The following is a 12,192-nucleotide window of genomic DNA, read 5'->3' on the forward strand; positions in this document are numbered from 1 at the left end:
GGCAAAGGTCAACTGCGGGAAGTTGGAAGTCATGCTCTTCGGAAAGTGGTTCCTGCCTTCTTCTGCACCCATACCGTTCAGCCTCAAAGCGGATTTCATCAAAATTCTTGGAGTCTGGTTTGGAGCGGAGGGCGCAGCCCTGAAGTCCTGGGAGGAAAGACTGGCTAAGATGAGACAGAAGTTTGGACTTTGGAGCAACAGAGAACTTACCAAGTTGGTTGACAGAACTGTGGACTCTGGCGGTAACTCCATGTCCCGTTTTTTCCTTCTGCCTCTTTGGAAGTCTCTTGGATGGGACAAATGGGACAGTTCCATCCCCTACAACTGGGATGCTCCATGGTATTACTTGGATACTTTCAAGTTCATCAAGGAGCTGGGACTGCATGGAGTTAAGCTGTTATATTCTAAAATCCCTTCCGGAAGGATTTTATAAAGAATATATATATTCTTGTTAATATGAATGAATGTGAGACTGTTTGAGCTATTAATTTTCTTGTGTAAATTCGCTGGATTCGATATTTGAAACTCCAAAAACGTATAAGTTTGAATATGAAATATATATATATGTTCATTTGAAATGTTTAATGTTTTAAGTAAAGAATTGTATTTGATTGGAATGTGTTCTCCTATTGAGGTAATTCATATGGCTGTTTCTCAGTGATTGATTAGTTAGGCCACATTCTGTTTAGACTGTGATTTTAGCTGTGTAGACCTTTCACCTTTTCTTACCTAAACAAGCCATTTCCTCTTGAGATCTACAGAATATTTAGACTAGGTTCTCAGGAGACATTTCCTATGTAAAGGTTGAGATAGATGTAAAACAGATGTTGTATCAGGTTTTCATTATAAATCACGCCCTTTGGGAGGGTATATTTCTGAGCGCGAAATTCAGACAAAGAAATGTCTTTGATATATAAACTGAAGGTCTGCCAGCTGGGGCAGAACTCGTTCTTCAGCCATCTTCAAGGACTCCCTCAGTCAACATCAAGAGGAGACATTCAGACACGCTCATTTTGCAAACATACGGAAGCAAGTCTTGGAACACACATCATTCATTTGAAATTCTTATTTTTTGAACTCTTATTTGAAGTTATTTGATACATTTAAACTGTTTTTGTACTTATGTTAAGTGTGTACATTAAACACACGTTTTTTTATTCACGAATCTGTCTCACGATCGATTTAATAGCAGTAAGTGTGCTATTTAAATATAAGTCAAGTTATCAACTTTATTTCATTGGCTAAGCCAGCCAGGCTTTGGACGATTTTCAAATATTATACCACTTTCTCAAAGTGCTATCGAAGGGCAGAGAAGTAGAGTATTGAGTAATTTTTGAAACGTCTGACGAGAACCTAGAAGTCAACAATCAGCCAGTCGCTCATTTTGTCGCAGTTTTTTTACAACTGTCCCTTATATCGAAAGGGGGAACATGTTAGTACTGAGAGAAACTACGGAAAGAGTTTGACGAGAGCCTAGAAGTATTGATGTATCGTGAATGACCTGGAAGATTCGTAGAACACGGAAGACTTCTTATTCGGTGAGTAAAATCATGGAATGTTTTAAATGTTCAGCAAATGAATGTCAAGGTTTATCGAAACAGATTTGTTATTCTGTTTTATGGAAGTCGTTATATTTGCAATGTTTAGAATCTAATCTGGCTATTGATGCAGAGAGATTCTCGTTAGCTAAAATTAAAAGGAAATTAAGTAATGTAATGAAACTAGTTACAGATTTTAATTCAATGATTTCTGAGGTAACAGAAATACATTCAGAGGACACTTCGGGTAATGCAGGCAATATGCAAACACATGAGAATGTATCTACTGCAGCTAGTTGTTTAAATTGTGGAACTGTATGTAATTATGTTGAGCAGAGTGAAATAGGAACGCAGTCAGATATGGTATTAACAGAATTTGCTCAGTCCTCAGATAAAATGGAGGAGATACCACATGCAGGGAAACAGGATAATATTATTGCAGCAGACATTACTAAAAACACAGTGAATGTTTTTGAAAGCATTTCAGGCAATAGTGACAAGCAATGTGTTACGTTTGTTCATTCTAAGAAGCAATGTGTTTATCCATCGTCATATGCACAGAGAAAGCAAGTTTTCAAATGTTCTTTATGTCGCAGGAAAGGTCATATGGCAAAATTTTGTTGGTCAGTGAGTGACAGGAAGTCACATAATTTCAAAACGTCTCCAAGGCGTTATGAAGTTTACTCTGTAAGATGGAGTAATCATAGGAGGTATAATTTTCAAGTTAGACAAGAAGAACAATATTATTTAAAGTACAATAAGCCATTTGTTACTTCTAATGTTACGCTGGGAGGAAAAAATAGGCATGTTCCTTAGTGAGCGGCATGGAATTTATGATTTTTGGTTATGACTTTTTGGCTATGATTTTTGGTATTGCATAAGGATTATTGAATAAGGTTTTGATGTAAGTTCGACAGATTTCATGTTGGGAATCAGAAAGTTGAATATTTTATTTTTCTGGCAGAATTGCAGACAATTCTGAAAGAAGAGATTTTAAGTGGAATATATGTAACGTCTAGCTCATGAAAAGTGAAGTGAAATTTTAAGGAATATTAATTGGTTTAGAAAAAGAGACAGAATTTATTGTTTCTTTACTTGTATAGTGTAGTGGATGTGCATTGTGCAGTAAATGTAACAGATCATATTGAAGTCTTTTTAAGATATGAAGGGAATTGATTTTAATGATAAAAGAATATGTATTAATAAGGAAGAAATTTATATATGTGTATGTATGTAGTGTTATTTGTTTCAAACATTGAGTACAATATATATTATTCCTATCTCAGCTCTTCACAGTCCATCCTTAGTAATTTTGGAGTAAGTGACATACATCCTTGTGATTTAAATTTTGCGGGGTTTTGCTTCCAAAGCTCTCCTTTGTAAGAAAAGGTGGGGGCCAAAGGGAGACATGCAGACGTGCTGACAGCCTGATAGGAATCACACACACACACTTTTGAAAAATCACACACACAAGGAAGTTGATCCAGTTTGAAACACATACACATACGCACAATATATATATATTTATACTATTTTTATTAGTATTTTGAGGTTTCTATTTAAGAGACTTTAGCAAAGGAAGTAGGTTTTACATGGTGAAATGGTGATTCAACCTGAATTGGTATAATTGTTGCAAGGAAAACAAACACACAGATACCCTAATTTGCTGAAGAACAGAAAAAGGAATTTTTGTTCCTCTACAGGTTGATTCGACATCTCCTATGGTTCATGAGAACGTTGATGTTGCGTCATGACTTTCAATGGGTTTTTGTGTCTTGTTATACCTCAACACCTTTAGGGAATTCACTAAATTCATTCATGAGAGTTTAGGTCACTTTGGTAAAAGAATAATTGTTTGATTTTCTTATAGTAAAGTTCTAGTGGGACAAAATGGAATACATAACAGACAGTGTAATTTAATCTTGTTTTTTTTGAGTAGTGTCAGAAGTATAGCATCTTCTGAAACACTGTGAATTTTATGACAGGAAGGAAAATGTCATTTGGTTTTTCAATGAATTTTTTTTGTCTACGATGCACAGAGGGGCAATAGAGAAAACATGATGATTAATGGTGTAAGTTCAAAGACCTCTCAATTCAGTGGAATATGCACGTAGACAACAAAAATATGGATATACATTGATTAGTGAAAATGGTATATTATGAGATGATAATGTTAGTTTATGAGATAAAAATTTATATTTTGAGATAAATGATACTGCTTTTCTTTTTTCTAGGAATGATTTTTACAAAAATTGATCAAAGAAGGAAAGATGACTACAAAAGAGATGAAAAATCTTAAAGAAAGATAGTTGATCATCATCGTCATCGTCACAGGATTCATTTTTTCACTATTGACATTTCTATCAGTGGTAAAATATATCACAAACTGTTCCAGCCATTTAGAGGTTAACAGGATTGAACATTTTCTCAGCAAAGACATTATAGTGATAAGAAACAAAAGAGATGTGGACAATGATGTCACTTTAGATAACGGCGAGCCAGATATTAATACTAATACGGAGGACAAAAGCGATAAAAACCATGATATTAAGATAGATAAAAATTTGGACAAGTTCAGATATACTGATGTTAATACAGCTGACGATTTGTTTGGGTATATAGCTGTGGGACAGGGATATGAGCATTGTATGGAATTATATTTCATTCATAGTAATGAGGTGGAAATAGAAGTTAAAATAGAGTCGAAAACCAATTTTGTTAAAATGCAAGGATTTTATAGGTCTAATAACATAACCAAGACTTTTGAATGTAATATACTGATTAGAGCTTTTTGGTCATTATTTATAAAAGGTAATGATTCAACAATCTGGTCAGGAGATGTTAATAATGATATGTCAAGGTCTGGAAAAATATTTTATCCAGTAGACCAGTATTATTACCTTTTTCAATGTTTTGTAAAAATATTAGACCCAGAACATCTAAATATAATTGGAGATGAAAAAGGAGACATTGTAAGAAAATGGGATTTTAGAGTAATAAGAAAATCTACTCAGTTACGAGTCAAAATTAGCATTACTGTGGTAGATATTATTGTTCCAGAGATAAAAGTGTCACCACAGTCTTTAAAAGTCATTGAAGATGAAGATGGATTGAATTTGATGTGTAGTACTCAGATATATTTACCTCAAAATTCATTGTTAACTTGGAAAAGGAATGGTGAGTTTTTGGGTAGTTTTTTCCACAGTACAACTAATATAATTCACAAAGGAATTTTTGGTAATGTGAATTGGATCAATGATAAATTTATTTATCATCAATCAGGTGTATCTTTAAATGATACTGGTATATATGAGTGCTGCATATTAATAGAAGGCTATCCCTTGAAATGTGCTAATGCAAGTATAATTGTCATGTCCCCAGGGAAAACTCCATGTGTTGGTAAAAACAGTGTTTTTGCTAATCCCTTTCAGATTAACCATTTACAATCCAGAGCTCTATTGAGAGAGGGAACATTCGTCATTATATTGTGGAACTTTAATATTTCAGAATGGAAAATTTCTACAAGGTTTCCACAATGTCAAAGACATTTGGTTAATATGGAATTGGGTATTGAAAGATGGTTTGGAATCAATAGTCATAACAGAAATAGACGTGGTATTGTCGAAGGAGCCCTAGGGGGCATAGGTATAATTGGCAGCATTGCAAATAGTATGGATATTAACACGTTAAAATCTGATCTTGAGTCAGCAGGTTTAGTGGGAAGTAAAGGTTTTAAGATCCAAAGAAACTTAAATCAGATATTAGAAGATATGGTTATTAAAACAGCCAATGTAATGGGTCCATCCATACTACATCTTCAGAATATTACTCTCAATTTAATGACTAGTGAAGAACATTCACATATTGCCAGATTATGTTTAGAAATTCAAACAGAATATTCCACTAATTTTAAAATAATTGCACAAGCTTTTCAGAGTGGAGTTACCCCTCTTGGTATATTGCAGAATTTACCCAGAGAATATGCATATGCAAGAAATCATACTGATTTATGGGTAAATAAATGGTTAGGATGTAGTCAGGATGTATGTTACAGTTCTTCTATGATTCCTATAGCAGGGAGAGAACAAATTTTGGTTCCAATTACTGTTTTGGGATTACCAATTAGTGATACTCAATTATTATTTTATAAATTGCAGTATACAGATTTTGCGCTTAACAAGGATAATTTGGAATTAGAACAATTAGATTTGTCATCATGTTTACAATTTCAGTCTAAAGTTATTTGTTTACCTAATCAAGATAAAAGTATATTTCATTCTTGTTATCATAATCATACATTATGTTCTGCAAGAATAGAAACATTTGAAGCTTCTTCTGAATTAACTACTCTTGTAGATAAAAGGAAAGTTTGTTTTCAGATCATGAAAGATACAGAAAGGGTTCAGACTTTCTTTTCCTCTTGCACAAACACAGAAAACCTAAAACGGGGATTGTATTGTGCAGAAGGTGATTTAAGGGCTATAAATGTAAATGGTATAAGAACTAATTTATCTCATCTATCATTGAGAAATGTTAGTGTTAGTCCGACATTATATAATTTGTCTCAAATAGATGAGTTTCCATGGAGAGAATGGGTTAACATAATTCAAAAGGATCAAGGTTTATTAATGGCTCTAGCTAAAGAACTCAGGAATGCAGAGATATCGTTTAAACATGAGCAAGGGAATTTGCAAGAGGTAGTTCACCAATGGTCCACTTTAACTGGTTCCAGTTGGTGGCATCAATTTAAAAACAGTATATCTATTTGGGGAAAAACTTCAATTACTTCCGCAGCAGGAAATATTTTATCACATCCTATAGTTATTATTTTTATTATTATTATGTTATGCATTATATATCAATTATTTTTAATGTTTAGAATGAAAAAATTGTATAAGCAAATCAGAAATGAAATCAAGAAAGGTGACGATATGTTGCAAAATAAGCTTAAAAGGAGATTAGGTTTTGGAGTTGCAAATTCGATGACAGGTGACAATGCATTTGGAGTTATTAGATCAAAGTCAGAGTGTTTGTGACATAAATGGGTGTATAAATGATTAGGAAATATGGTCATTATTCATATTTCAGAGGGGAATGTTATATTCTAAAATCCCTTCCGGAAGGATTTTATAAAGAATATATATATTCTTGTTAATATGAATGAATGTGAGACTGTTTGAGCTATTAATTTTCTTGTGTAAATTCGCTGGATTCGATATTTGAAACTCCAAAAACGTATAAGTTTGAATATGAAATATATATATATGTTCATTTGAAATGTTTAATGTTTTAAGTAAAGAATTGTATTTGATTGGAATGTGTTCTCCTATTGAGGTAATTCATATGGCTGTTTCTCAGTGATTGATTAGTTAGGCCACATTCTGTTTAGACTGTGATTTTAGCTGTGTAGACCTTTCACCTTTTCTTACCTAAACAAGCCATTTCCTCTTGAGATCTACAGAATATTTAGACTAGGTTCTCAGGAGACATTTCCTATGTAAAGGTTGAGATAGATGTAAAACAGATGTTGTATCAGGTTTTCATTATAAATCACGCCCTTTGGGAGGGTATATTTCTGAGCGCGAAATTCAGACAAAGAAATGTCTTTGATATATAAACTGAAGGTCTGCCAGCTGGGGCAGAACTCGTTCTTCAGCCATCTTCAAGGACTCCCTCAGTCAACATCAAGAGGAGACATTCAGACACGCTCATTTTGCAAACATACGGAAGCAAGTCTTGGAACACACATCATTCATTTGAAATTCTTATTTTTTGAACTCTTATTTGAAGTTATTTGATACATTTAAACTGTTTTTGTACTTATGTTAAGTGTGTACATTAAACACACGTTTTTTTATTCACGAATCTGTCTCACGATCGATTTAATAGCAGTAAGTGTGCTATTTAAATATAAGTCAAGTTATCAACTTTATTTCATAAGCCCAACTTGTGGAAGCCAAAAACTATCTACAAGTTGATCAGAGCATCGGACATCTTGGAGTCGATTCCAGGCCTCCCTTCAGCCACTTGCAAAGTGGTCTGGAGGAATGTTTCTTCAAAGAGACTCACCAACAGGCACAAAGATCAGGCATGGATGGCAATCCAAGGGGGATTGCTACTCAGGACATTCTTGCATGCCAGAAACCTGTGCAGATACAGGCACTGCCCCTTTTGTATCATTCAGGAGGAAACATCTTACCATGTTTTCTGGGAGTGCCCCTTTGCACAGGGCCTGTTGACGGCCTTGGAACCTGAACTTAAAGACTTTGTACCACAGACTGCTATTACACACTTTGGTGTGTTAAACGGACTCTTCTGTGGAACTCATTCACAGGAGGACATTGACAGTGCCTGGCGGGTGCTGTGTTGCTTTAAAGACGCTTTATGGTACGCCAGGAACCGCCGCGTACACCACCGGCAGAGGATGTCCATTGAGGACTGTCGCAGACTGACCCTCAGTCTGCTGAGAGACTATACCTTGATGGACTTTAAGGAGGAAGAGGACGTCTGAAGATTTCCCCTTCCCCCTGACATTGACATTTCTTGACACGCTTTTTTGAACTACTGTTTTCAGGGTAATGCGGCGTCATGCACGATGTGATGTTTCGGGGTTTCACAACTCTGCGCAACACATCAGGCATCATACCGCAGAATGGGTTGAATGAATGTAATTTAATTGTATGCTTGCAACTGTATTGATATGTAGTGTATTTATGCGCTGCGTCGCAGTACAGAGAATGTACCCTGTTGAAAGTATTTGATTTTTGTATATTTGCTTTGCAAAATAAACTTAAATATTGCTCACTCCCCCTAACTTTACAGTCTAGCCCGGTGCTCGTCCTGGTGGCGTGACGTCACTCACGCTGGGAGGGGTCGGGGATCATCGTGGGACTGATGGGAGGAGTGCAGAGAGCTGTACCAAGAGGAGCCAGCGCCGCTGTTTAGGCAAGTTTAACACATGTCCACACACTTGTAAAATGGCTCAGTGAGGCTCACTACTCGAATAATAACAATCACAATTGCATATAGTAAAAATCAAAGTGTATAATTAGTTACCAACCAAGTGTATTACCATGCAGCAGGTCAGGTGTGTTCCTTTAGTGCATTGGGGAGCCATTAAAAAAAAAAGTCAGTGCAAACATTAATACGTACAAAGGCCCAGATTCTCGAAGGCGTTACGACGGCGCAACACCATTAGCGCCGTCGTTACTCCTCATCTGGCCCCGGGTATCTATGCGACTGAATCTTAGAATCAGTTGCGCATAGGTACCCATTAGATCTGACAAGCGTAAGGCTGTTACGCTTTTTTCCCGCCGCTAGGTGTCGCATCGTCACTTTTCCCCGTCGTCTATGCAAATGAGGTAAGTACGGCGATTCCCCAACATACGCGAGGTCGACGCAGCGAATTAACGTCGTTTGCGTAGCGTACCCGACACGTAAGGTTGCCCCTGCTATTAGCAGGGGCAACCAATGTTAACTATGGCCGTCGTTCCCGCGTCGAATTGAATCAAAATTACGTTGTTTGCGTAAGACGTCCGTGAATGGCGCTGGACGCCATTTACGTATACATCTAGGCAAATGACGTCGGGGCGACGTCATTTAGCGCAATGCACGTCGGGTAATTTACCCGACGGAGCATGCGCAGTACGCTCGGCGCGGGAGCGCGCCTAATTTAAATGGTGCCCGCCCCATTTGAATTGGGCGGGCTTGCGCCGAGCAATCTAACGATACACCGCCGCAAGTTTACAGGTAAGTGTTCTGAGAATCAGGATTTAAACCTGTAGACCTGCGGCGGTGTAACGTAGAGCTCATACATTACGCTGCCCAGGAGCAGCGCTAATGTATGAGAATCTGGGCCTATGTGCGCCAAAATGTGTGTTGCATTACTGCACTGCAAAGCCAGTCTGGTTTTACTGACTTCCCTTCTGAAAATACTAGTTTCTTGGCTGGAAAGCCACCAGAGACAGCCAAACAACTAGCGCTTTAAGGGGATTGGCAACAAAAACCTTTAAATTTTTCTTTGTATATATACCCTTAAAATGCCAGGAGGGTGCACTGGTCAGTGGTCATAGTAACTCATGTATTAATGTCAGTGCAGAACATTAACACGAGTTACTATGACCAGTGCAGGACATTTACCCCCCTCCCCCCCGCCGCCATGCTGTATATTAACCAGTTAAGCCCCGGACCAATATGCAGCCTAAAGACCCAAGGTGTTTTTACAGTTCGGGACTGCGTCGCTTTAACAGACAATTGCGCGGTCGTGCGACGTGGCTCCCAAACAAAATTGGCGTCCTTTTTCCCCCACAAATAGAGCTTTCTTTTGGTGGTATTTGATCACATCTGCGGTTTTTAGTTTTTGCGCTATAAACAAAAATAGAGCGACAATTTTGAAAAAAATGCAATATTTTTTACTTTTTGCTGTAATAAATATCCCCCAAAAACATATATAAAAACATTTTTTTTCCTCAGTTTAGGCCGATACGTATTCTTCTACCTATTTTTAGTAAAAAAAATCGCAATAACCGTTTATCGATTGGTTTGCGCAAAATTTATAGCGTTTACAAAATAGGGGATAGTTTTATTGCATTTTTATTAATTTTTTTTTTTTTTACTACTAATGGCGGCGATCAGCAATTTTTTTCGTGACTGCGACATTATGGCGGACACTTCGGACAATTTTGACACATTTTTGGGACCATTGTCATTTTCACAGCAAAAAATGCATTTAAATTGCATTCTTTATCTTTATCTTCATTCTTTTGTCCTGCTCTGGTAACGGTCACTGATGAATGATTTTACTGGTCATGGGTCACTGATGAATGATTTTACTGGTCATGGGTCACTGATGAATGATTTTACTGGTCACAGATTAATTGATTAACTTTTTATTCTCGTGCGTGATTATGTAGACAGGGCTGGGGGCCCCAGTGCCTATAATGCTCTTAAAGCGGTGGTTCCCCCTTAAAAACAACTTTTTTTTATTCCACTGCCCCCCCACATTCCATCACGATTAAGGCACATATTTTTTTTTCCTGCTGTACATACCTTAGTACAGCAGGAAAAAAACGAGCTCCCCCCCCCGTCGCGTAAGCCGCGTCACGATTGGCGAAAGGAGCCGAACGGCGATGCGATTGCGCAGTATAGCGACGACTCGCCGTTCGGCTTCTTTCGCCAACCGTGACGCGGCTTACGCGACAGGGGGGAGCTCGTTTTTGGGCAAAACGTCAATCAACAGCATGTGAGGAACGCCCACTCCCGCGGGAATCGCAACCCGGATGCACGGGTGAAGATGCTGTACTAAGGTATGTACAGCAGGAAAAAAAAAAATATGTGCCTTAATCGTGATGGAATGTGGGGGGGCAGTGGAATAAAAAAAAGTTGTTTTTAAGGGGGAACCACCGCTTTAAGATGGCACTGACTTGACTTGCCCCCTGTGTTGCAATGCCTGCCTGTGTAAATGTATGTTGCTATGCCTATGTCGATCCGCCTGTCGCGATAATGACTAAGCCCCTCTTCTTCATGACATTGTCAAAAAGGGACCGAGCATTGATGACTTTAAAATGATGCCCCCCCCCCCCCTGAAAAAAGTTCAGCGGACGCCCATGGTGTTGCACCTTTCCCCCTTACGTTTTGGCTAGGTTTAAGGCTCCCTTCACACCTAGGCGTAGGGCGTACAGGCGTTTTTACCGACGTTTTTGTCGCGCGTATGCGCGCGTTTTCGCACAGTGGCGTTCGACGTTTTTGTACTTTGTCTTTTTCCATATTAGCCAATAAGAAAAATGATCATCCCTGACATCACTTGTTGCTCTCCTAGGAATTTTTTATTCCTCTTCCTGGGTGAATATACCTCTTCCGGATTTCAGCAACACAGGCGTCAAAACGCTTGTACAAGCGCGTGTTTACGCGCAATACGCGCGTATCAGGCGTTTTACATTGACTTCAATGTAAAAAAAAAACGCTCAAATACGCGCATATCGTGCGCTAGGAGCGACAAAAAAGGGTCCGGAACTTTTTTGAGCTACAGGCTACAGGCTACAGGCGTTTAGGCGTTCAGATGTGAACCATCCCCATTGCCTTTCATTACTTTTCGTCCCTCTGGCGTTTGTGCGCGTCGCGCTACAGGCGTAAAAACGCCTAGGTGTGAATGGAGCCTTAGTCAAAACATGGGGGGAGTCACTTAACAGAAACTGGGAGAAAAATGAACCTCGTCATTGGTTGAGTTGAGTTGAGAAGGGTCCCGACGCGAATAGCAGAGTTTCTGGCAGGAACCAGAAGCAGCACAGAGTGGCAGAAAGGGTGGGAGAGAGAGGCTATTGGTGTCAGTGGGATAAAAAAGAAACTCCACCATTGGTTGCCAACAACTTGTGAACCTGTGAAAGTCTCCGCGAAAGACGTGTGTGGTGTAAAGCTGGTTGTAACTAATAATGTAGGTGTCCCTTCACGGAGTACGACTTGTATTGTTGCACCTTTTCCCCTTATGTTTTTCAATGTTTTAGACAAAATTGGGGGGGGGGGGGCACTAAATAATAAATGGGAGTAAAATTAGCCATTAACCACAGGGGGCGCTGTAGGAGTTATGTTTCACCTAGTGTGTGTTTACAACTGTAGGGGGGTGTGGCTGTAGGTCTGACGTCATCGATTGTGTCTCCCT

General features: G+C 38.4%; 1 protein-coding gene across 1 annotated transcript; it reads left to right on the top strand.

The window, feature by feature from the left end:
- The first annotated feature begins 1,131 nt into the window (after positions 1–1,131).
- Positions 1,132–6,855, top strand: LOC120943114. The gene is made up of 2 exons (XM_040356235.1): positions 1,132–1,538; positions 3,773–6,855. Exon 2 carries the CDS (start codon positions 4,187–4,189, stop codon positions 6,572–6,574), a length of 2,388 nt encoding a protein of 795 aa, XP_040212169.1. The 5' UTR covers positions 1,132–1,538; positions 3,773–4,186; the 3' UTR covers positions 6,575–6,855.
- Positions 6,856–12,192: the final 5,337 nt, after the last annotated feature.

The sequence above is a fragment of the Rana temporaria genome, chromosome 6, assembly GCF_905171775.1.
Source record: "Rana temporaria chromosome 6, aRanTem1.1, whole genome shotgun sequence".
Taxonomy (NCBI): domain Eukaryota; kingdom Metazoa; phylum Chordata; class Amphibia; order Anura; family Ranidae; genus Rana; species Rana temporaria.

Coding starts and splice junctions, on each gene's coding strand:
- LOC120943114 (XM_040356235.1), top strand. CDS start 4,187: ATGGAATTATATTTCATTCATAGTAATGAGGTGGAAATAGAAGTTAAA.